Source organism: Choristoneura fumiferana, chromosome 9, assembly GCF_025370935.1.
Source record: "Choristoneura fumiferana chromosome 9, NRCan_CFum_1, whole genome shotgun sequence".
NCBI classification, from domain to species: domain Eukaryota; kingdom Metazoa; phylum Arthropoda; class Insecta; order Lepidoptera; family Tortricidae; genus Choristoneura; species Choristoneura fumiferana.
This window is the reverse complement of record NC_133480.1, coordinates 2130807-2158517: the sequence shown is the minus strand read 5'-3', so window position 1 is coordinate 2158517 and position 27711 is coordinate 2130807. Positions and strand designations below refer to the sequence as shown.

Genomic DNA, 27711 nt, shown 5'->3' with positions numbered 1-27711 from the left:
TTGCATGATAATCTGGCAATTCCAACCAAAACGTCAAACTTTTCAAAAATTAAAAAAAATAATTAGTGATGAAAAATGGCTTCTCTGCGGAGCCCGTCTTCGCCGTCCGACGGCTATAAAAGATTCAGTGACGATTTCGCGAATACCAGCATCAACAATTACGGCTCAAACGTCACAAGTAAACAAGAAGCTATGATTTTATTTTGCACTGTAGCCGCAAAACCCATGTACGCTTTCATAGTACTTACAATACATTTTGTTATGCATATTAACATTTGTTTTAATTTTCTACGCTAACTATTAATATTAACACCCATACTTCCTTTTGTGCCGCTGCCTATTCATTCCGATCGATCAGGTGTCCTGTATTACCTTTTAGGGATAATGATGCAAATCTATGACTCATGGATCGTCTAACTAACGAAAGTTACGTATATTAAAAACAATGCATATGTATTAGTTGACCCCGATCCTCGTTTCCGCTATAAAATCCGTACAAAATTATTTGCGAATTCCTAGCATGGCTATAGTCGCTTTGTTGCATGTTATATGAGCATAATTTGTTGTGTAAAATAACATTTACCATTAATTTTAATTAATATGTTAACCTTATAAGATTTTCAAGGCTCCTTGCCTTGATAAAGCCGATTGAACTGGAGATAAACTTCATAGTCTATCATAGATCAGGTTGGCCTGCACTATCTGGTTAAATCTGACCTACACTGCTCTCTCCCTCTTTATTCATTAACCTTTTCATTCAACACCAACATTTCAATCCCCAGTGCTTGTTCAGTGTAGAATGTATAAGCAACCTATGTGTATCTTAAGTTTAAAGTTTTCAATTACTAGGATAAATTACAGTGTTTTTGTTTTGGCCATGAGTAGAGCCCTTTTGCCAAAGATGTTGAAAAAAAGTAGTCTAGACCAGGGGCTCCCAATCTTTTTAATACTGTGGCTCTCTTTACAGATTCTTTACAGTACCTACCTAAATATTTTATTATAATCTCTATGTTTTAACCCTTAATAAGGCCCCATTTATTAGAGCATACTACCACAGAACCAAAAGCAGCTATTGAATACATACCTGACAAAGAATATTTTTAAAGCTAGTTGTATTTTCAATAAATACAATAGGAATTGTGACATATTATGATATTAATATGGTTCAGTTTCCAACTCAATGCAAGTGGCCGCTAAATCGCCTCTACCTTATTAAGGGTTAAGACACCTTGTTCATGAAAATAGATTTGTGTAGTTCTAGATACAAAATTGCTGTGACTTGAACATACAGAATCCCAACACCCTTGGGAGAGCAGTTTGAGAACCCACTTACACTATGGTCAGCCTGCTAGGAAATGGTAATTAAAAAACTGCTTATCCATTACTGTGTTTAAACACGGTAGTACTACGGTACGGTACGGTACAGTATGGTATGGTACGGTAGTACTATTAGTTATTCTGTGGTTTAAATCTGATATTGATGAAAGTAAGTGATTGAGACTGGTATAAGGACTAGGTGGGTGAGGTAATAAAAGATAAATAGCTGGCATTCCCATAGTTTGTTTCACAGTAAAAAAAACAACAAAATGGTATAAAATGCTGAACAGAATTTCTACTTATGCAAAAAAAACTAGCAGAAACATTTAAAGACCAACATATTTTTTAGTAATGGTTCTTGTGTTTCTTTGGAAAGGCCTGGTTAGATGAAACAAAAACCATATAATAGCACTCATTTGAGTAAATAATTACAAAATATTTATTTAAAGTTTTTCACTGGAAGCCTAGCAACCAATTAGTAACATAATTCATTACAAACAAAACTAAAATGGATACCATAAACACACATAAAAAAAAAAAAACATTTATTGAAAAAAAACTTTTTTAATTTATAAAACTTATTATTGATGAAAAATTGGGTTCAATTAACTACTTGAACTGTAACTTGTAATGAACATCAGCAAAAAAAGTCACCATATAAATATTTGAGTGTGACCTAGAACAAATAAAGTACATTATGTGCACAATATTGCCTAGGGCTTATCAGTATGGGTAGTCCGTTTATATTGGTACTTCTTATCAATCTTTATCACAGTCAGATGACACATCTGTTATCAGACAGGGCTGGCCAACTGGTTTAGCAAATAATGCCACAGAATTAAAATACTCGAAAGGTTGTGTACTTGTATGTCTTGGAGGTGGGATACATTTGGGAAATGATCAAAATATTATTTATTTATTTCATTTAGTACTAAGTACTGTTTAGCCATTTTTATTTTTTATTTTTAGAACTGGCTGAATTTGTACATTTGTTTGTTATTGTTCTTCTCCATTTCTTCTTCTTCTTTTTTCTTCTTCATTTATTTATGGATCTAATTGTGTATTGAATACTAATACAAAAAAAAAACAAAGTTAAAAATAAAATAAACAATAGTCAATAAGCTATAAAGAAAAAAAAATCCTACTAGTATGACAAATGTAAATTTGTAAACCTGATCGGGTTTTTTTAAATCACGTTATAACGACTCGACAGATTTGGATTAAATTTGGCTCACAGTACCTAGTTTTTAACGTGGATTAACACATAGTGCTATTATCTCAGAAAAATCATAGTTTTCGCGGGATAGAGATAAACAAATCAGACAGGCAGGGAAAATAGAAAGTACCTTAAGTAATAGATACCTTATTTAAGTAATAGTAATAATGGGACCAACAGGTCAATCAAATCTCAAGTGCCAATTCCATTGATATAAAAAACTAAGTGAAATTCGGTAAAATTTTATTGGTGTCATAATAATAAAAAGTATCAATATTATAACTCTTTAAATTCCGTCGCAAATTGTTGTGTTATTGATACAAACTTATTTGAACACTTAGTTATTTTACCAAATAAATGAAAATTAAGCAACCAATCAAATGGTTGTGCACCTCTGTAGGTATACGAGATCGCAATTTCCCGACGTAATTCAACATCAATAGTGGAAAATGGATTTTTGATATGTGACTTTCCCGATACTTTTTCTAATAGTTTCGATCTAAAAATGTCTAAAGCTATCAGTGTTACGGACAAAGTAGTTTATTACTTCAAAGACCAATGGTATAGGCTGAAATCATGTGAGTATCGTCGTAGTGTAAAGATCGGACACACGGAATCACAATCGCTTTCACCATTTCTTTCTATCACACGTTATAAGACGAGGTAGAAAGAGACGGTAATTGCGATCGCAATTAAAACTAACCAAATGCAAGTCGGACTTGCTCACCCGAGGTTCCAATAAATTTGTAAGATCAAAATATGCACTATAAACGGTTGCGTAAATAAAAAAATCCGGTGTTATATTTAGCCTTGCTTCTAAGTACGAGTACATATACGCAGCATGCGGTCTTTTATACTAGGTTGGTTGGGGTCCCTTAAAATTTTCAATTTAGTTTAATAGAGTCACATGGGGTAAACCTACGCAGTGGGAAAGTGTACGCAATCCCATACATTTCAGTCCCACATGACTATTGAATATTAAAATTTGGTCTTTTATAGTGGCAATAGAAATAGGTATTATATATTTCAGTTATCTATGTATTTCGGTTCTGGAGATACAGCCCTGTGATGGACGGACAGGCAGACAGCTTAGCGACATTAATATGAACCCTAATAAAACAGTCTAATTGTGCTCTCCCCAATTTACCTAAGCGAAAGTCAAGGGTGGTTGAAGGGGGAACATAATATTGTAAAAGTAACCCTAATGCCGTGGTGGCCTAGTGGTTTGACCTATCGCCTCTGAAGCAGAGAGTCGTGGGTTCAAACCCCGGCTCGCATCTCTGAGTTTTTCGAAATTCATGTCACATTTGAAAATTACCACTAGCTTTGCGGTGAAGGAAAACATCGTGAGGAAACCTGCACTAACCTGCGAAGCAATCAATGGTGCGTGTGAAGTTCCCAATCCGCACTGGGCCCGCGTGGGAACTATGGCCCAAGCCCTCTTGTTCTCAGAGGAGGCCTGTGCCCAGCAGTGGGACGTATATAGGTTGGGATGGGGAACCCTAATGCCGTCACATCTAATAGCATCAATTTTTTATCTATTAGAAAGAATAGTATGATGAATGAAAGTACGAGAGGTAGCAAAAGCGAGAACTAAGTAGGTAGTATGCAAGAGATATAGTCAACATAGGCTCTGATCATGTCAGAGGTAGAAGACAAAAAAAAATAGCATCTATTGTTCTTGTTTATTAACTTAAAGACTACACGTTTCGCCAACGACCTTGCAATGTTCACGGCCATTGTGTAAGCCATTTCACAACGGTTCTTGGTGCCGCATTGTTTAGCGGCAGTGGCGAATTCTGATTTATATTGACAAATCATCTGTTCTGAATACCGAGTACAGTCAGTAGCAGAAAGTAAATGAGAGCGATTGTGGTGCTCAAAATGTTCTAAACAGTTAAACACTCTTATTACTTTGGTGGTAGAGTTGTGCGTAAATCACTTTGAGCACCGTAGCCTTGGAGTATCTAGGGTTATTCTTCAGGGGGGCCTGGCCTAGGTTTTTGATGTGAAGATATCAGTATTATAGAGTTTTGAATCGGTAGCTCAACATCCTGGGGTGGGCACTAGACCATACTGGGACGGGCGCGGCCCACCCGGCCCCCCTCTATATACCGTAACCGCTCATCCACTTCTGCAGTCTCTACCTGGGACCAGTTTCCTGAAGCTTACAAATCTAATAATAGGTCAATCAACTTTTTATTGTTCATTATTATGTTTATGTCCCGTTGCCCAAAAGACAACAGTAGTATCTTAAAACAACTGTTATAAAATAATGGGCTTATAACTAGGTACAACAAAAATGTACAGTCGGGTTTATAAACTTGTAAGCAAAAATTCAATCAAAAATATCTGAACACGGCTCTATTGTTAGCGGCGTAGAAGCGTGATTAGATATTTATAATCAAATTTTTGCTCACTTGTTTGAACTCAATGAGGGCTATCGCGAATGAATTCGCCGCTAGAGGCGCTAGTGTAGCGTGAGGTCTCCGAAATGTCAAATCTCATAGTTTTTGGGTGAGCTACGCGGGTTTATTTATAATAAGATTTTTTTTGTGAATATTTTGCATAACCTGAAATTAATTATGGCAATTATGCGTTACGGGACAATGAATGTCTGTGTTTTGAGACAGTTTTGTCTTTCGGAAACTTTTGTCCTCCCTTTTTTCCGAACAAAACGGGACTTAGCAACACTGTGGTTGCTGGATATTTTTATGGTACGGTTTTAAGGTGTTTTAAATATGATTTTAATCTAATCTTTGTTTTAAAGCCCTTAATAACAGACTCTGAAAGCCACACTTAAAAACCTCACGCAACAGTGCGCCATCTAGTGAGACAAAAAACGATAGCCCTCATTGAACCCTTTTTAGCTAATATTATTCATAATATTTCGTATGAAAAAATGGGATTTTTTTTAAAGTATCGGGATCGATTGTGCTCTTGATTCTGAGTAGGAAAAACCATAATTTTCCAAAGTTGAAAAAAGGGTACACCTTTACGCGAAAACGCCCAATCACTAGTTATTCCGATTTCTGTGGATTTGCCTCAAGGCAAGGCAATATAGATGCCTAAAAGAACTATGAAATACCAAGGCATGTTTTTTAAATCTTTATTTGTCATTATTCATTTCATTACATTATTTACTACATCTTTCGTCATACATTCGTCATCAGTTTCCGAGAAATGTTTGTCTTTTATACACTAAACTATTTTGCTGCAGGCAGGTACTTGTTTACGTCCATCACTGCTTATCCGTTCTGAAAAAAATACAAAGAAACCTCGTAAATATGTCTAGATAAAAAAAATACGAAATATTTACACTAACCGCCGTCTCTATCGCTGTCACTTGCTTGTATTGTAACAAACATTCGTCAAAGAACATTCGCGCACGCTTGTTCGATATTAAGGGGCTGTTTCACCACTTGTCGACTAACTTTAAGTGACGGATATCAGTAATGCCGTCTCTGTTTGTTTTGTCCGAATAAACAAAGACGGCATTACTTTTATCTGGCACTTCAATTACAGCTAAGCTACAAGTTTAGCATGGTGAGTTTCATTTGTCCATAGGGAACTAATGCGGTGTACGAGAGATTTCCATAACGCGTGCCATAGGGCCCGCATTTGGGGAACCGTTTTCATTGGTTGATATATAGGGCCCGCATGCAGCAGGGCTACTACGAAACTCGAAGTTCGTGTCGTGCGGTCCCTCTCGCTCTCGTATTAAACAGTATAAGTGTCAGGCGGGCGCATACCATAAGGTCTTCGGGTTTCAGTCGCTTTTCCAGCGGGAAGTCACAGTACGCTATATGTCGACCGAGTTATCGACTTATGTGTTTCACTAGTCATTACTGCCTGCGGGTACTTGTACTATTACTTATTCTGTGCTGCGGGAAGACATCCAGTGGCGTAGCGTGGGTACAGTCACCAGCACCAATATCTGACACAACAAGCATGTATAAATATCTGATAAGTCTCTATTTCTAGGGCCGAAAGGACGTGTCAGATATTTTTGCACGCTCCGCTGTGGCACATATTAATGCTGGTGACTGTACAAGCCGCCCGGAGGGGAAGAAAATTTGGCCGCCCTCTTGTTTAGGGTACTCATTCTAATCGGTCCGAATCGTAGGTCCGACATTTTTTTGGTTATGGAAATATCATCTCATCATCCCAGCCTATACGTCCCACTGCTGCACAGTCCTCTCTAAAGGAGAACACTTGGGCCGTTGTTCCCACGCGGGCTCAGTGCGGATTAGGAACTTCACACATACCATGAAATTTTTATGGTAATTTTGCCGCCCTCTGAATATGCCGCCCGGGGCGGACCGCCCCCCCATAAACTACGCCATGCCACGGAGACACCGCACGGTGTATATCGACCGAGTTATCGACCAATGAAACTGCAATGAGCCTTTAGCGGTAATGTTTATTGAATAAAACAAAAAACAAAAACAAAACAAATATTTTATTCATATAACATTGTACACGGTAATTATTATTTTAATATACAATAGGATATACTAGGACATATAAACGTGTGCCTGAACTAGGATTCCCTGTGTTTCAGGCTAACCTATAACTGGCGCTTGGATCTATATTAATCTGTAGCAATTTGTTCATCAACAGCACCGGCATCACCGAGACAAATAAATTGAACGAACAGATACAGAGAGCGAATGAACGACTTCTATGACATCGACACGCTCATTCTAGTATCAGTTTAATCCAATCCATCATTCCTTAGAATTACGGTGTGACCTCTTGGCTTGTCAGACTGGTGAAAACTAAATGTGTTCAGTTTACCAATCCGTTGTGAGTTGTGAATGTCAGAGCACCAGAATGACGAACTGAAATGAAGCCAGAATTAAAGTGTAACCGATTTATATGGCTTTCGTGTGATGTAATAGAAAATAAAGAACTGCTTTGTTCATTTAAGTGTTAATCAATGTGACCTAACCACTTAACTACGCGGGATTAATTTACAAAATCTTCTAGAGCTCCAATGACCATGCAATAATAAGTCAAGTCGACATAAAAGTGTGTTAAACACATTTCTTCGACGAACACGCTTATTGAGATTGCAGACATTCGTAGACTAGTGAAGACGTTCCTTTATCTAATTTCGTTAATTCCAAATCAAATAAGCCTCGATAAAACTAAACTTTGTCTCGTTAATTTAAAGTTTAAAATGTAAAAACAGCGTATATTTTAAAAAACACGTACTTAGGCAAAGTAAACATTTCTCAAGATACGGCGATAGTCAAGAAATGTCTTCAGTCTTATCATTGCTTCTATTGCGGTTATGTTATCAAAGTGATCAGTGATTTTAAATGTACTTTAGTTTCAATTAATTCTAGTTTACAGTGCTATTAGTTAATAATATGCGGTTTGACAGAGTGTTATACACATCTAAAAGTGCTGTACCGGATACTGTGTACTCTACCTTTTCTTATTTCTTAAGTATGTGATTCTTTACAAGCTTTTGTTTTACTTACACACGCGTGGTTAGAGTAAAGTCGTGACGACGGCCACTGCATGTGGTCGAAACGTAGAGGTAATTTTGGCATTAAATAACACGTGATTAATTCCTGAGATATATTAGTGAAAAACCTAATTATTATTTAATTAGAATAACAGTGTTAGATATAGATAATTAATTTTACTAATTAAGTAATTTAATGTTTGGTCATTTCATTATCTTCATTAGAATTAGAGAATTAGGCTGTATTGTATAACGCGCTGAAGTTCGCATGGGATGGGATCGCATTCGCCATCTCTTTCTACCCTCGTCTTGTGCCGTGTGAGAGAGAAGTGGTGAAAACGATTGTGATTAAAGTTATTACGAGTGTGATAAACATAAACAATACGGTGGACAAGTCATCTTTTGGAATAAAAAATCAAAACCGGCCCAGAGCGTGTCGGACACGCCCAAAATAGGGTTCCGTAGCCATTACGAAAAAAATAAGTAATACTTTTCTAAGGATTTCGTATTTAATACGGAATCTTCCAAGTTTAGGTATATTTTATACCTTAGGCTGCTATTTACTCTTAAATTACTAATAATTATCTATAAAACTTAACCGTTATAGTTTTCCTTGAAAGTTTGATATACTTACTACCACCCTGAATATTTTCAAATTTTTCCACCCACCGGTTTAGATTTTAGAGGGGGGGACGCTCGATTTTAATGAAATATTGCACTTTAAACTTTGCACTTTACCTAAACTATGGAAGATTCCGTATAAAATACGAAATCCTTAGAAAAATATTACTTAATTTTTTCGTAATGGCTACGGAACCCTATTTAGGGCGTGTCCGATACGCTCTTGGCTGGTTTAGTCTTAGTAAAACTGTTCGCTCGATTTACATCAGCTGGCATAAATAGTTTGCAAATAGAATTTGTTGAAAGAAAATCGTGTCCGTAGAATAGTGAAGTGGAAGTGGAACAATGTTAGTTACGGAGATATCTCCTCTTCTACAGAAGGTCACCATCGACTGTACGTATAGCTAGTCAACTTGATCTTTCATCATCATCATCATGTCAGCCGAAAGTCGTCCACTGCTGGACATAGGCCTCCCCCAAGGCTCTCCACTCAGACCGGTCTTGTGCTTTCCGCATCCAACGCGATCCCGCCATTGGCGTATCTAGGGTTATTTTCCAGGAAGGGCCTCGCGTGTATATTTGTGTGAAGATATCAGTATTATACAAATTCGAATCAGTAGCCCAATATCCTGGGGTGGGCACTAGACCATACTGAGGTGGGCACGGCCCACCCGGCCCCTCCTCTATATACGCCTATAGATCCCGCGATCTTAACAAAAATTGTATCGTATTGGGAACTTCGCACATCTAGCACGTCTAGTATTTTTAAGTAGTTTTTAAGCAGGTATGTAGGATATGTAAATTTTAGAGTCTTATGTTTTATGTTTTTGCCAAATAAATGAATACTGAATACATATCTATACCATTGAATTGAACGTGAAACTCCCGTGAGACTCGCTCATATTAAATGTATTGACCCGGATAAGTCACGTCTTAAATCGAGTTTAGCCGGACATGCGCGTGTTGCAGCAGCCGAGTTGCGTTGCTCCTAAGAGGAAGGGCTACGGATTAGCCAGAAAAATGTTTTATTTTTATTTTATTCGACTGGATGGCAAACGAGCAAGTGGGATATTGCAGATGCGTTGCCAACCTAGAGGCCTAAGATGGGATACCTCAAGTGCCAGTAATTTCACCGGCTGTCTTACTCTCCACGCCGAAACACTGCTGCTTCACGGCAGGATTAGCGAGCAAGATGGTGGTAGCAATCCGGGCGGACCTTGCACAAGGTCCTACCACCTGCACTATGTAGAGCTAAACTCGATTTAAGACGTGAGTTATCCGGATCAATATATTTAATACCATTGAATTTCCTCTATCACCTGCGAAGCAATTCAATGGTGTGTGTGAAGTTCCCGATCCGCACTGGGCCCGCGTGGGAACTATGGCCCAAGCCCTCTTATTCTGAGAGGAGGCCTCTGCCCAGCAGTGGGACGTATATAGGCTGGGATGGATGGATGGATGGATGTACTATGGGTAGTAGGCAATTTAAATTTCGTACTTATACATATAGATAAATACATATTAAACATCCAAGACCCTAGAACAAACATTTGTATTGAGTATCTAGACAAACTAACCGTTAGAGCGGGTATACCCGCGGACTCTGTCCGCCGCTCTGTCTGTGCCGTTCGCAAGACCGGCAGATTGCTGATTTGGGACCATTTCGTGACATGCATAACTTATTTTTTTTTCTCTTTTTACTTCTTTTATCCATTGTTCTCATGTTTGTCACGAATAAATATTTTCTTTCTTTCTTTCTTTCTTTCATATAATTTGGTTACCGCTATCCAGCGAAAACTATGCCATTTTCAGGGATAAAAACTATCCTATATCCTTCCCCGGGACTATTCGGATAGCATACAGATACTGAATTTCATCTGAATCGGTTCAGCGGTTTAAACGTGCTAAAGTAACAGACAAAAACAGACTTTCGCTTATAATATTAGTGTGATATATCTATCTGCCCCGACCGGGGATCGAGCCCGGTACCTCGAGCTTCAGTCAGGTTCTGTAACCACTGAGATATCTGGTCATCCGATTAGTTCCTTGTTAGTTACGTATTATTACGTATTAGAGAAATTAGTAGACCTAAGTTGATTTATATTATTCTCTACGCCATTGTGCGTAGCCAGTAGAGCGATGCCGTCGGCGTCGCGCGTTCAGTGCACCGTGTTTGTTTAATGTAATTAGATATGGATAAAGAAGTTTTTTGTATGGAAGGTAGGTCGGGTTTTTGAATTTTAACACACGTTTATTTTGTTCCTACAAAAATTGACGGACGTGACGTACTCATACGTACAGTCAAGGGCATAAATATCTCCCGGCCGGGGCAGATTTTTGTATGAATAATACGAATGTTTGTTCTCGGGTCTTGAATGGATTTAAGTTTGTATTTATCGATATAAGTAGGATGTTTATCCGTTGCCATAGTACAAGCTTTGCTTAGTTTGGGACTAGGTCAATTGCTATTTATTTATTAAGATTGTAAGGGCCTGGACACATGTCGCCGGTACGGTGCCGTCTACGGTGTCACGGCGCGGCGCCGTCAAACGGCGTCGTGCCGAAACACGGTGCCGCGTACGGTGCCGTACACGGCGCCGCGAACGGCGTCGTACCACGGCGCGGTGCCGTGTACGACGCCGTGCACGGTGCATCGCTTGGTAGTTTAACTAGTTTACGTTTTGCTGCTGAACGCATAACACGCAAGTACAACCATCGGTTCAAATATACAAAACAATTGTCGTTTTAAATATATACAAGTATACAGTTTTTGCCTTGACATGGACCAAGAAAAACGTATTCTCCTGCTCCTACTGCTAAGACGACGAATGAAGAAAAACAGAAACGAACATATTGGGTGAATCCATACATGTCTTTAATGAACCATGATGGAGAGATTTTTATGCACTATTTACTTGCGTGTTATGCGTTCAGCAGCAAAACGTAAACTAGTTAAACTACCAAGCGATGCACCGTGCACGGCGTCATACACGGCACCGCGCCGTGGTACGACGCCGTTCGCGGCGCCGTGTACGGCACCGTACGCGGCACCGTGTTTCGGCACGACGCCGTTTGACGGCGCCGCGCCGTGACACCGTAGACGGCACCGTACCGGCGACATGTGTCCAGGCCCTAATTGCTGCCATCTGTTGGGACGGCGAGGGGCACTGGGTCATTTAACGCGATTAATATAAGATAAGATTAAGATATTGAAATAAGCTTTATAGCCTATTTTATAACCTACAACTTTTTAATAAAAAAAGAGTGCTGTCTTCGCCAACAAACTGCTTAGCAGTTTGGCGAAAATATTTTTAAGTTGTTATTTTTGTAAATTGTGATTAATAAATTAAAAAAAAAACTATACAGCCATAGCGTCAAAAATATACATCGACCTTATGTTTAGTGGCATGAAGGTGTATATATATTTTTGACGTCTTGGTAACATGTATATATAGTACCTGGGCGACCGAGCTTTTCTCGGGCTAAAACTCGTTAATAAGCGTTTTCCCAGAGGTAAGACCAAGCTAGATCGATTTATCATCCCCGAAAGCCCCTACATACCAAATTTGATCGAAATCGTTGGAGCCGTTTCCGAGATTCTGATTATATACAAGAATTGCTCGTTTAAAGGTAGCTATTAGATAGATTAGATATATAAGACGCCCTTGACTGTACGTTGGACAAAAAAATAAATCGTTAAGGAGTGTTAGGTTGTAATAAAAATATAATATCTCTTTAGTCCATCAGTTATATTAACAGAAAATATTGGACGTATCTTTTCATTTGTCAATAAAAAAAAATAGGAATATGAACAAAAAATATTATCTAAATTTGGACCCTTAGGTAGGGTGCCTGAGAGAGGCAACAGGACCCTCGCGCAGGCAGCTTTCTCGCACAAAAACTTGCTATAGCAATTTAACGTGGGAATGCTGGCACCCTACCTGAGGGTCCAAATTTATTTAATAATCTTAGCCGTTATAATTTTTCTTGTAAATTTTATATACTTATTACTTACTACCATCCTGAATTTACTTTATTGAGAAAATAGCACGAAGACAACTGCACGCGTGTGCGATTAATAAGCCTCCGCTGTCCGTTATGTTATACATGTTATGGGTATACACTGTACGGACCCCTCTACGCGCCAGTCCGTCTCGCACTTGGTTATTTTCCCTTTTATTGGTATGCCGTGAAACTTTGATGAACGAAAAGTGTGCCGTTAAAACCAAAAGGTTGAAAACGCCTGATCTACCTACGGGGTGCTTGGGTTAGTCTTTTTTGTTGATCTCCATTGATTTCTTCCTTGTCCGACCCTAGTTCTTTTATCATGAACTGGGATGATTTTACTGGATTAATATAAACAGGGTCTTCCCGCCAGTGCTAGAGTAACCCTTCGGTCAAATCGTCCATGTACTTTCTCAACCTCGTATCTACCCGAATCGTATCAAACAAATGGAGTGCTAATTTGTCTTAACATAAAGATGATTCTAAAGCAATTTAATGTAGCCCGATACGAGATGGACAATTAAGCGATCGAATGCTCCAACTGTTGCCACTTGTCCTAAAGGTTACATCTGTTCCAGACTCTCGGACGGGCATGGAGGGCGGCGGGGATGGCACCCTAGACATGGGCAGCCGGTCCTCGCTGCACTCCGGACTGCACATGTCGGAGGATGAGCATTGGGAGATGAACTACCATGAAGCCGCCATCTATTTGGAGGTAGGACTGCGCATGATAGTCCACAGGCACTTACTCAATCACAAGTAGACAAGGTGTCACAATCACAAAGTAAATTCCGAGTAGGTCTTTGCACTACATGTTCTGCCACACGTTTACACTCCTGTAATTGTGGATATGCGTAGAAGAACGAGGATCAGCGACATAGCAAAGCGAATTAGCTCGTTGAATTGGCATTGGGTAAATAGGCCATATTTCACGAAACCTAGGACCTTGTGCAAGGTCCGCCCGGATTGCTACCACCATCTTGCTCGCTAATCCTGCCGTGAAGCAGCAGTGCCTTGCACTGTTGTGTTTCGGCGTGGAGAGTAAGACAGCAGGTGAAATTACTGGCACTTGGGATACCATCTTAGGCCTCTAGGTTGGCAACGCATCTGAAATACTCCTGGTGTTGCAGATGTTTATGGGCGGTGGTGATCTCTTACCATCAGGAGACCCACTTGCTCGTTCGCCATCCTGTCGAATAAAAAAAACAGATTTCCGTTGGGGCCAAAAAGTTCTCGAATGGAGACCGCGGATCGGCATGCACAGCGTAGGACGTCCACCAACGAGATGGACGAATGACCTGGTTAAAGGCATAGCGCAGGTTCATGGTGGATGCAGGGCGCATCCAACTTCTGCTGCGCTTCTTCTAAGCAACTTGAGTTAGTAGGCAGCAGAGTTGGCAGCGTTAGTTCGCTAACTATCAACTGCCTACAGATCTGTTCATTCACAAAGGCGCGCCCCTCCACAGCTAATTATCAATGTACACGAGTAAACCTCGTACTTACGCGTTGTCTTAGTCTCAGTGTGCGTGACTGACGGTACGCTTGCGACTGAGGACACGTTCGAGCTACGCACACATAGACCTGTCGTACCGATACGTTTATAACTACAATTATAAAATGTGGAGGGGCGCGCCTTCGTGAGTGAACAGGTCTGTACCCTGGAATCGACCCAATGCAGAGTGCATGGAAAGAAAGAAAGAGAGATTTATTTTGGCACCATAAGTACCACCACCTTACAATAATAAAGAGAGAGCCCTATAGAGGCCTATGTCCAACAGTGGAAGTCCTGATGGTGATGATGATGATGAAAATTTTTTAAACATTCATACACACTCAAACCAAAACAAACGCACACGAATACAAAACACGCACACAACTGTATTGGCTTATTGTTTAATTTTCTCGTTGTTTTACCACCATGCCCCCAGGAAGGTCTGAACAACGAGAAGTTCGACTCCCACCCGTCCAGCCCCGAGGAGCTGCCGGCTTACCTGAGGGTCCACAACCCTTGGTACCACGGGATGGACCTGCTGGCGTCCTTGGTCCTTATTCTGCTGGCGTTCACTGAGGAGCCTGCTGTAGATGCTTTTAGAGTAAGCAAAGGGGCTGCTTATTTATTATGTATCTTACATTTGGGGGGAGGGGTTCCGAAAATGTGTCTTCTTGTTCCCATCGGGTGTCGCTTTTTTGCTCATTTCAAAAGAACTTCGTAGGGGAGAAAAAGATGAACTGATTGGCAAAAGTGGCTGTTAATTTATAAGTTATAACACTTACGAGTATTTATAACGTAAAAAGTATGGGGATAAGTTATAGCTCAAGTCATTTTTTTTTCATGGCGCTAGGAGGGGGGTGGATCTAGATTCCCAATACCTGACACAACAAGCGTGCATAAATATCTGATACGACTCAATTTCTAGGGCCGGTAGGACCTGTCAGATATTTTAGCACGCTCCGCTGTGGCAGATATTAACACACATATATTAACAGGTGACTGTACTTATATAAATCCGGTGACAACGCTATAATCTAGAAGTGAAATTCTGGTGTTTCGGCTAGGACTGTCTCCGCAGGTCAGAACTCCTCAACGATTACCGGCATTTACTTGAAATTTGGTACAGTTTGGCAGTATTGTCTAACTCTAACGCCCGGGCGCTCGCCATTACATTCACTTTCTCTTTCGACCCTTATCCTACGCTGTGTGACAGGGAGAAGCGGTGAAAACGGTTGTGATTCTAAGTATGAACTAAGATAATTTTTTTGCTCACCCGCGACCTTATGATAGCTAAGTTTATGCAAGATATGCGTGTTCATGCAGTTCCTCCAACTCCACACTGTAAGAACACACACAAATCACACAAACACATCCAAGAAATTCTTTTAGTGGACCTCTGAAAAGTAACGCCTTATTCAATAGATTCCAAGTATGTTAGACCATATGGCCTCTTCAGTGTAGTTTGGATGACAATGCAAGTATCGTCAGCAAAAAAACCTTGATTTTTTTTTTTAACAAAAAGTTATTACATTTTCAGCTACCAGTATGGGCGCATGGGACGATAGAACTTATGGCTCTGATGGTGATCGGGGTGGAGCTACACCTTAAGTTAAAGTGGATAGGGTGGAGCACGATTCTTAAACATAAGAGGACTATGATAAAGGTACGTGTTTGTTAGTTCATTTTTAAAACTAGAAACAATGTTTACGTCTTTAAAACTAAGAAGACAAGGGACTGATTTGATCACTATTGTTCTTAGACACCCGCAACATAGCGCCATGATAATGTATGTATGTATGTAAACACTTTATTGTACATAAAACACAAAAATAATACAAAAAGAAAACAAAACAAAAGAGCAAAGAGGCGAACTTATCCTTAAAAGGGATCTTTTCAAGCTAACCTAAACAGGAAAGGAAAACAAAGATAGGCGAACCAATAACCAATAATTGTGTGATAATAGTAATCAATGTCAGAAATCTTTCTAGTATATAATGAAGTCACTTCCCAAGGTCTGTACTTAGATCTTTTAAACTAAGCGACGTATTTAAATGCGGTATTCACCATCAGGTATATAATTTTTCATGGAAGGTTTATATACAAAAGGCACTTGTTCTACCGCCGACGATGAGCGAGAAGCGATTAGAGCTAGTAAAAAACGAGTGGGCGAGCAGTGAGAAGCGAGTGTAGTTTTGTCGCTAGGCTGTAAGCGAGTGTTCGAGCGGGGCTGCCGCCAAGCTAACATCGCTGAGCTAGTTCTGTAGTTTTTGTCGCAGCGACGAAAGAGTGAACAGGTGCTCGCCGGCAGTGTAAACAGCTATCGATCAACTATAATTATATGCGTCTCTTTTACTCACAAAGGATTATATCTTTTGTTCGTTTCTTGAGCGAGAAAATAGTTGATAGCCAATCGCTTGCTCGCCGGCGGTGAGACAACTGCTTCTATTAGCGACGCGCGGGTGTCGTTTTTGGGAAATGAAGCTGAAAATGAGAAGCGCCTTTGATTAGAGATCTTTTTTAAAAATTGCACCCGTACGAAGCCGGGTAGGTCGCTAGTATTTTATGTTACTAGCTTTTGCCCGCGGCCCCGACCCCGTGGTATTCGGTTATCGCGCGCTGTTCCCTCGGGAACTGTGCATTTTTCCGGGATAAAAAGTAGCCTATGTCACTCTCGGGCCCATAAACTATCTCTATGCCAAAAATCACGTCGATCCGTCGCTCCGTTACGGCGTGAAAGACGGACAAACATACAAACACACTTTCGCAGTTATAATATTAGTATGGATTATATTCCAGGGTGCAACGCTCCTAATAATGGTGCTAGAAGCGGTGGTGGTGCTGTGTCGACAGTCGTCCCACTTCCGCGTGACGCGGGCGCTTCGCCCCATCTTCTTGGTGGACACGCGGCACTGCGGCGGCGTGCGCCGGTTCATACGGCAGATATTGCAGTCCCTGCCGCCTATACTTGATATGCTTGGTAAATATACCGTGACATTTAACGTGTATTAATACAGCATGTACTCGTAGGTAGTTAGTTAAGTCCCTATATGTGTACGTACCATCAGCCAAATATGTGGTCTACCACCCTAAAGTTGATAATCATTTGCATGTCACAAAACAATAAACACAAGTCAACTTGAAAGTTCGACTTTAGCGAGATATTTATTTGATAGGAACATGTTTAAAAATTGATAGACCACTTATCTGGCTGATGGTACATACGTACTTTGATATGTTTTTGTAAAAATCACAACATAATTTTTCGTTATAAAAAAATTGCAATGTGCTACTACGTGATTACTACTTTATTTTTGTTCCAAATGTCGCACTTGCTGACGTGTCTGCGCTCGCGTGGCTTTTAAATAAATAAAAATAAATAAAATCTTGTTTATTCGTGTAACATTGACACATTTGGTTAGTAATACAAAAGATTTAAAACAATAGTAACACTACAACACATAATACACAATAAAAATAAAACAATGATTGTCTCGTGTCATCATTAAAACCAGCATCTGGTTACTTTTTGTGTTTGTGTATAAACTCTTGTCAGAGAGAAAAAAGGCTTTTTTTAATTTCCCAAGGCGCCTCCTCTTGTTGAAGCGATTAAAAAAAACATAGTTTTATGGTTATTACAGGTTATTTTTTTTTGCACAAGTTGAAAATCTGATGCTTAAAATAAAGATATACTTATTAGTAGTTTATTATAACTTGATCATTGTCCACAGGGCTACTAATGTTCTTCGTGGCGACATATTCCCTCCTGGGCTACTACTTGTTCTCGGAGCACCTCGATAATGGACATTTCTCTACAATTAGCGACTCTTTTGTGAGCATGTTCGTGTTACTCACCACAGCCAAGTAAGTTTGAGGCATCTTTATACTAAGTTTTATTCAAAACAACCCAAAAATTTCCTGATATGCTCCTCATTTCGGCGGGTTGTAGGAAGCGGATGTAAATACAACCAATAAAAAAAAGGCCGAAAGTGTTAAGTTTTATATTCGCACGCATGCAATCAAAGATAGAAGTCGTGTATAAGGGTGAACCTTTGTGGTACTAATGTCATAATATTAGTGTCATTCCATCCATCTGCCAAAGAAATCTTAGCGAAATTGGTTATGAATAGGTCCCACCCTGAGACGCGATGTAGTGTAGTTCCTTGACTGTACATTTTCCTCAAGAAATGGTTTCTGCTAACATTGGATATTCATGGATACCTACAATTTTATACGGGACCCTGTATGCGCGACTCCGACTCGCTCTTGGTCGTTTTTAGGGTTCCGTAGTCAACTAGGAACCCTTATAGTTTCGCCATATCTGTCCGTCCGCGGCTATGCTCAAAGACCGTATTAGTACTAGAAAGCTGTAATTTGGCATGAATATACATATCAGTCACGCCAACAAAGAGGTAAATTAAGAATAAAAATTAGGGTACCTCTCTCGACTGTCCCTACTAACCGTCCGACTCCGACTAACCCTATAGTGTGAGGTATCGTTGAATAGGTTAACCCTGTCCTGGGCGTGTCGGGCTCTTGGCCGGTTTTTAAAGTGTGCGTTGTTTCGTTTTCCAGCTTCCCTGATGTGATGATGCCTTCCTACGCCAAGTCTAAGTGGTACGCGCTATTCTTCATCCTGTACATCATCACTGTGCTTTACGTTCTTATGAATTTGGTAAGTTAATTGAAAACGTACAGTCACCAGCAGACCAGCACCAATATCTGACACAACAAGCGTTCATAAATATCTGATACGACTGTTATTTCTAGCGCCGGAAGGACGTGTCAGATATTTTTGCACGCTCCGCTGTAGCAGATATTAATGCTGGTGACTGTACCTACTTCCCTAATTAAAATAAAAAAAATACACAAAGAAACTGACTTCAATGAATTTTAGGGATGATTTTTTTTTCTTCTAAATGGGAAACAACGGGAAGTTATATCCTTCCAATGTACGTTCAAGGACTTAAATTCATGAGCTACCATGGAACCAGTTCACAGTAAACGTCATAGTGACATCGCATTAATTAACAAGGAAAATCGTAATAACTTTTCCTTTGAAAAGGTTCCATGTTGGCTCATAAATTAAAGACCCTTGACCGTACAAAAAAATGTCTTAACCTCTCGTATGTCTAAACTCAGATATGTGCCAAATTTGAGGCCTTCTTTTTCTATTTTTTATTTTAATCTGTATAGATTTTTTTATTCTTTGAGACTAGAATGCAGTTTTTTATGTCTGACATCTGACAGGCTAATTTTTGACCGATGTCAAAAAAAGAAGAAAGTTACCAATTTCGGTTGTCTTTTTTTATTATGATGGTTTTTTGTAGTCTGTAATTTTTTTTTAATATTTTTTTATCAAAAAATAATTGCCACAAACATTTCAGATGTTAGCCGTAGTATACGAGACATTTACGCGGATAGAGCGGGAGAAATGCCGCGCGCTGCTGCTCCACCGGCGGCGTGCCGCGCGGCACGCGTTCCGTCTGCTCGTGTCGCGCCGCGCGCCGGATGCCGTGCGGCTGCGGCACTTCGTGGGGCTCATGCGGCATTACGCGCCGCACTACAGTGAGTGTTCTAGTTGCTGCCGGACGCCGGAAAATTGACGGACTGGGCCCAGTTTCTTGAAGCATACTCGTATTAGTCTAATAATATTAGTGTTTGGCAGTTGTATCTAAACGAAACGGGAAGAATGGAATTATAAATATTTTAATGTTATGTTTGACGACCAAATGGCCTAGTGGTTAGAGAACCTGACTACGAAGCTTGAGGTCCCGGGTTCGATTCCCGCGTCGGGGCAGATGTTTGTATGAAAAATACGAATCTTTGTTCTCGGGTCTTGGGTGTTTACTATGTATTTAAGTATGTATCTATCTATATAATTCTATTTATCCGTTGCTTAGTACCCATAACACAAGCTTTGCTAAGCTTACTTTGGGACTAGGTCAATTGGTGTGAATTGTCTCGTGATATTTATTTATTTTATTTATTTATTTACATAAAATAAAAATAGAACCTAAAACTAAAACAAATTACATAAAAGGTACCCCTTAGGCAAGGTCCCGAAGATGCTGGCAGCGTTTCCTCTTTGAATAGCTAGGCTAATTCTTCGTCCGAGGAAGCTGCCAGCTCTTCGGTCACCTGTGACGTCTACTAATCTTTTCTTTTTAGTGTTTTGTCTCATTTTCTCATGCAATTTATGAGACAAAACACTAATATTATTAGATTAGACTAATATGCTTTGAGAAACGGTCCTGAATAGAATATTATTTTTACCCAGGAAATCCCAACTGTACCGCGATATCTATACTTATGTACTCGTATCTCTTCCGCAGGCGGTCTGGACGTGTACCTAATGTTCAAGCAGCTGAACCAATCCGGCTCGGGGGGACTGTCCCGCAGCGAGTTCGCCAACTTGTACGAGGTGTTCGCGCTGCGCTGGGCCCCTCAGGCCGCGCGCGCGCCGTGGTACGCTGCCTCCGTGCTCGAGCCGGCGGCGAGGGCGGCCGCGCAACTTGTGAAGTGGCCTTACTTCGAATATGTTATCTGTGAGTCTTATTTATACGACCTGGTAACCAAGTGGTTAGAGAACCTGGCTGGGTACGCCAAAGTTCATATAAAATTGCAAATTCGATTATAGAAACTTCGAAAATGTGAACCCAACCAGAGCTCATCTTCAGAGCAACACAACCGTACACCATGCTACCAGATGTTAGACATACGCAAATATTATTTAATACGAGAGTGATGCCGAGCTGTGAAGTGTTGAGACACAAAATAATTTAATTTTTTGCATTTTCTTCCTCGCACACACACACACAAACATCATGCCTGTATGGCTGGGTAGGAAGAGCACATGAAACGTTACCGCTTCGGAGTTACTATTAGCAATTTTAGGTTTTAAGTTTGATAAAAACGGTACAATAGTGACAGGTTGCTAGCCTGTCGCCTACGGTATACCTTAACTTATATCCTCAGTCGCCTCTTACGACACCCACGGAAGAAATGGATCGCAATGTGATGAAAATCATTGTGTGTATCACGGGCCGTAAGGGGATTACAAAGTCGAGTCATCAAATATAATATAAATAATAAAATAGTCCATCGTTAGTAATCCCCTTCTTACGCCCCTTAATGCAAAATGTACTATATCGGCAGCCCCGACTGCTAGCCAGTCTCAAGTTGTCGCGCGCTGTAGGTACGGTCGAGTGACGGATGGCTGGTGTTTGTTGCAGACGCGCTGATAATCGGCAACGGCGTGGCGATGGTGCTGCGCGTGCTTGAGGCGGGCGGGGCGGGCGGGGCGGCGGGGCGGGCGGGGGGCGGGCGGCGGGGCGGGCGGGGCGGACGCCGAGCCCGGCCTGCAGGACTCCGCGCGGCTGCTCTGCGCCTCCTGGGACACCTGGCTCTTCCTCGCGCGTCAGTACCCTTTAGGGCCTACGCTACCTGACGCTTTTTGCCTAACTGCACTTTTCGTTGACTATAGTTGCAATATCATCCAAACTACATTTTCTCAAAAATGTCCGTAAAAGTTGTCATTATTCTTTACATATCAGAAGGTGAAGTGCATAATTTATGGTCAGCTAAAAATTAAAAAGTTAAAAAGATTGCAGGCGCGCTAGCTCGACAATAATGAATTAGCGCGCCTGCAATCAGTCACATTTTTTTTAAAGTTAAAAAGACCATGGTAATGTTGGCACAAGTCGTATACAGCCAAGTCTAATGGCCGGTATCAGATATTTTGTTGGAACTCCGGACTTTTTCTATTGGGTCTGAAATAGCTTGTGGTGTTTTCGGTGGAAAAATACACCTGCAGTTTATTTTTAATGAAAAAAGGCGGGACAGCATAAGAAAAATATTGGAATAAAATTAAATTTTACAATATATTTTGAGAAAATGTTTATTCTATTTCAGAATTATTCACCATTTTTGAGAAAAGCTTTATAAGTCTTGGCTGGAATAGCAATTGCTGGCTTCGTATTAGTTAAACGGACTCGCAAGCTCGTCCGTTTAATACTCATACTCAGCCAGCAATTGCCTACTTCCAGGCCACGACAATAATCTACTATTCCATACCCAAGTCAATGCTATGAACACGTTCGACCCCGGCAACGGTCTACTATGCTCTTACGCTATGCCTACGCATATCCCACAGCAGTCACTTCTATGCCAGTGACACGTATACGTGTCACAGACGTAATACATTCCGGTGCCAGTGACACAACGTCTGTGACTTTTTAGTTCTCACTCCTATGCCAGTGACACGCATGTCGTGTCAAAATAATTCGTACCTCCTAAAGGCTGGCACAGCGTAAAGGCTTAGCTTAGCGGAACGTTGCCGGAGCCGAATGCGATCTACTAAGCTCATAAATATTTTATTTGTTAAAATTTTAATTTTTAATACAAGTTTTTTTGCTGGCTGTACTTTTTGTGCCATTAACCGTTGAGGAGTTCCGTCCTGCGGAAACGATCCTGGCCGGACTACCAAGATGCCACTACCAGATTATTGTATTGTCACCAAATTTACATAAGTATGCCAAATTTCAAGTCAATCGGACCACTGAAAGTGGGTCATTCTGAGAGGAGGCCTGTGCCCAGCAGTGGTACGTATAAAGGCTGATATATATTTTACCATGTGTATTCCGTATTATGGGTTTTAATAAGATAGTTGCACACTCTTACATTTTGTTTAGGAACAGGATTTTAAGATTTTGCTAACATTAGATATTTTTAAATCATACCTACAAATTTGTATGGAACTCTCGGCCGATTCCAAGCCAAATTAACCTGACCCCTCTTCTCCGCAGTATTCCTAATAGAGGCGGGTCTCCGTATGATGGCTTCTGGCATCTCCTCTTACTTGGAAAGTGGGTGGAACGTGTTCGACTTGAGCGTGACTCTGCTGGCTCTGATGGGAGCCGTAATGCTCACCATAGCGCCTAAACTCTTCATTGTGGTCATATTCAGGCCGTTGAGGTAAGAAATACTTGTATTTTTTTACATAAGAAAAAACCGGCCAAGAGCGTGTCGGATACGCCCAAAATAGGGTTCCGTAGCCATTACGATAGAATTAAGTAATATTTTTCTAAGGATTTCGTATTTTATACGGAATCTTCCAAGTTTAGGTATATTTTAGGGTGCTATTTACTCATAAACTACTAATAATTCTCAATAAACTCTAGCCTTATAGTCAATTCCTTCGAAAGTTTGAAGACAATAATATGGATCCTTGGTCTGAAATAAATTTATTATTATTATTTACCAAGTTCCTCTCAGGACAAGATGTCAGGTTTTGCAGGTGGTAGGACCTTGTGCAAGGTCCGCCCGGATTGCTACCACCATCTTGCTCGCTAATCCTGCCGTGAAATCCTGCCTTGCAATGTTGTGTTTCGGCGTGGAGAGTTAGACAACCGGTGAAATTACTGGCACTTGAGGTATCTGCCTCTAGGTTGCAACGCATCTGATGTTTATGGGCAGTGGTGACCTCTTACCATCAGGACTTACGCGTTTGCCATAGTCGTGATAAAAAAAAGGGCTTGGGCCATAGTTCCCACGCGGGCCCAGTGCAGATTGGGAACTTCACACGCACCATTGAATTGCTTCCAGGTGGTCTGTGCCCAGCAGTGGGACGCATATAGGCTGGGATGCGATGGGATGGATTTACCAAGTTATTTTTACTTTGAAAATACAAACTGAAATATAGATGCACAGAAAAACCAGAAAAATAAGACCAGCACTGGGAATCGAACCCAGGTCCTCGGCATTCCGTGCCGTGTGCTATACCGCTACATCACTGCTGGACAACACACTGCTGGTGCACTGCTGGCTGTTTCAATTTAGGTTTTACGGGATGACCGTAAAAGTAAAAATTCGGAAATTAAATAAAAAATACAAAAAGATTCCAAAAAAAACAATCATATTTTTACTATGTATACAGGTTGATGCGTCTGTACAAGCTAAGAAGCGCTACCGCGACGTGTTCGGCACGCTGGTGCTGCTGTCTCCGCTGATGTCGTCTGCGGGCTGCGTGATGCTGGTGATGTACTATTTCTTCGCCATCATCGGCATGGAGCTGTTCGCGGGGCTGGATCTCAAGAACTGCTGCAAGTGAGTCAAACATTATTATTATTATTTAATTCATTGTATATCATTATCGCCCAGTTCAATTATTTGATGATCAATATTATTTTCCAGTGATTATAATTAATTTTTAGGAAGACATTTCTATTAATGTTTGTGATTCTTTTATGCTCCATATATTATTTTGGAACCCAATTTATTTATTTGATGATCAATATTATTTTCGAGAATTTTTAATTTAACGGTTACGTTTTAATATTATTTGGTGATTCAATTTAGGTGACAAATCTACTATTTTAGGAACAAATATTATTTATTAGGTCGCCGAAAACGCATTTATTAGGTGATCAATAAAATCATACCCTTATAATATTAGCACATATTAGTAAGGATTTTGACTCTTTCACTATTATTATTCTAGANTGTCTGTCTGTCTGTCTGTCCGTCCGCTGCTTTGCTCAGGGACTGTCAATGCTAGAAAGCTGTAATTGCACGAAAATATATATATTGTCAACTATGCCGACAAAATGGTACAATCAAAAATTAAAAAAAAATTTTTTTTAGAGTACCTCCCATAGACAAAGTGAGGGTGTTTTTTTTTTCTATCCAACCTTGTAAGTAGTGTGGGATATCATTGGATAGGTCTTTTAAAGCCATTAGGGGTTGCTAAAACAATTTTTCGATTCAGTGATGTGTTTGCAAAATATTCAACTTTAAAGTGCAAATTTTCATTAAAATCGAGCGCCCCCCCCCCCCCTCTGAAAGCTAAAGTAAAATTTGAAAAAAATCAGGATGGTAGTAAGTATATCAAACTTACAAGGCAAATTATAACGGTTAAGTTTGATGGAGAATTATTAGTAGTTTAAGAGTAAATAGCAGCTAAACTAGGAAGATCCCGTATGAAATACGAAATCCTTAGAAAAATATTACGTTTTTCGTAATAGCTACGGAACCCTATTTCGGGCGTGTCCGACACGCTCTTGGCCGGTTTTGTAAGTAAGGTTACGCTTGCGCGGTATTGCAGTATCATCCACGCTATGCAACGTGTAACAAAAGCCCTTGTCTATAATTTACTGAGATATTCAGTTGCTACAGAAGCAACTCAAAGTCAAGTCAAAGTCAAAATATCTTTATTCAATTAAGGCTATAACAAGCACTTATGAATGTCAAAAAAAATCTACCACCGGTTCGGAAAAACCTCTGTTGAGAAGAATCCGGCAAGAAACTCAACGAGGTATATTTTTTTTGTAAACATATTTACAATATTATTAAACGATTTCTATACATCACAAGTATTTAACACAACTTTATTTTTAACACAGTAGGTTCGCTATTTGAAAGGATCGCTAATGCGGATCGGAATTATTTCCAAATATCCCTGTCCATGATATAATCATTAACTTTATAATACGCCCTAAATATTACTAACTAAAATTATTATCAAGATATTGCGGCTCAAACAAAACACCCGTGGTGTTCATGGTTTGACCTATGGCAGAGGACGTGACCTATGGAGGAGGATGGGATCAAATCCGGGGTCACACCTCGGAATGTATGTGCAAAATTACCTTTACGGTGACGAAAGAAATCGTAAGGGAATCTGTACGTACACCCGGAAAATAAATCTAATAGTGAGTGAAGTTCCTAATCCGCACTGGGCCGTGGGAACTACGGCTCTAGCTCTCTTATTCTGAAAGGAGGCCTGTGCCCAGCAGTGGGACGAATATAAGTTGGTATGATAAAGATGGTGCCACTCAAAAATAAACAGCAAACTTATTAAGGTGACCCGGGGTTATTGTAGCTGGGGGGATATTTTGTCTGAGCCATCTAATGGCGTCCTTACGACGCGATGTTCTTCACGGCCATTTTACGTTGTGTTCGCCGGAAAACTGTCTTCACACAACACACATGAACATGGCGGACATGGCGTCGTAAGGACGCCATCAGACGGCTCAGATACAATATCCCCCCAACCTTACTCGGTTTTTAACCGAGATCATATTGGATGTTGCATTCCACCAATGAACTGAAACAACTACTTTGCTCACCCGCGACCTTATGACAGCTATTTTTATGCAAGAAACTACCAGTCCACTAGTCAGCATTACCTGCATTTTCTTCTGGAACTGCAGGTACTCTCGCCTGTCCTGGAGCGTGGTCAAAACCTTCCAGGCGATCAGTGTCAGCAGACCGATGAGGAGCAGCACCACCGCGGATATCACACCGATCACTAAACAAACAAAAAAATATTGAATCAGGCGTTACTTTGCGGAGGTCCATATCAATGAACTAAAAGAGTTTCTTTGCTCACCCGCGACCTTATGGTAGCTAAGTTTATGCAAAATATGCATGTAAGGGGTTTTGTCTCGATGTTCTAGAATGCATGAAGATAATTAGGTACAATAGTATGGGGTCTATTATTAATGATCAGGTAAATTTAGTATTATCTTCCTTGCTACGGCTTTGCTCTAATTTCAGCAATAGCAGTTAATAATACAAGCCTTGACAATAAATAAATAAAAATTCAAAGTATTTTTATATGACGATTAAAAATTATTAATAGTTTGTGGGTAGTTTTGTTTTGTTTAAGAAAAAATATAGGTACTTAGGGAGTTATAGTGATAAGTTGAAACGGTTGCTAGTCTAACATCTGGTAGCATGATGTACGGTTGTGTTGCTCTGATGTTGAGCTCTGGTTGAGTTCGAAACGCGTTAGGTGGTGGTGATAGATGGGTTTATGATTTGTGTGTGTTCTTACAGTGTGGAAGCGGAGGAACTGCATTAACACGCATATTTTGCATAAACTTAGTTATCATACGGTCGCGGGTGAGCAAAGAAATTCTTTTAGTTCATAAACAAAAATATTTCAAAGGCTTGGACTGAACTACACATGTATGGGTCATTAACATCATCTACAAAATTCGACAACTCGGTCTTTTTCTTCTTAACTTTATTCTTAACGGCCAAGTTTGCTTGATAATTATTAGTAGTTTATGAGTAAATAGCAGCCTAAGGTATAAAATATTACTAAACCTAAACTTGGAAGATTCCGTTTAAAATACAAAATCCTTAGAAAAATATCACTTAATTTTTTCGTAATGGCTACGGAACCTTATTTTGGGCGTGTCCAATACGCTCTTGGCGGGTTTTTTTACTCGGTTTAAAACTGTACAGAACTCCTTAGTGTATGCAGCTTACTGGTTTTTATTTATTTAAAAGTTTTATTTTAACACCGTTCATTTGTAAGTAAATATGTGTGTACGTAAGTTTCTCGCTTTTAAATTTGCAAACCACTATTTGACTACTTCTCAGTATCAGATTGAGATGCAGCTCTGATCCGGCTAAAGTCGTCTCCGCAGGACAGAACTTTCTGACAAGTAATCAACAATAATATAAAAAAATAATGAACATTTTTCCGAAAATTCTTCATCGAATTACTCACTCATCTGATTCTCTTGACAATTCTTCTCGCCCAACACAAACAGCACAATTCCGCTGGTTTCA

The 27711-nt window shown here is 40.1% G+C and overlaps 1 protein-coding gene across 1 annotated transcript; it reads left to right on the top strand.

Annotated features, from left to right (window-relative positions):
• Positions 1–75: 75 nt before the first annotated feature.
• Positions 76–24238, top strand: LOC141430953 (two pore channel protein 1-like). The gene is given in 14 exon segments (XM_074091855.1): positions 76–178; positions 13217–13353; positions 14567–14731; positions 15668–15793; positions 16927–17107; positions 17859–17991; positions 18703–18802; positions 19515–19695; positions 20463–20675; positions 21363–21421; positions 21483–21546; positions 22935–23103; positions 24065–24081; positions 24084–24238. Coding segments are annotated over 14 exon segments (1803 nt in total).
• Positions 24239–27711: the final 3473 nt, after the last annotated feature.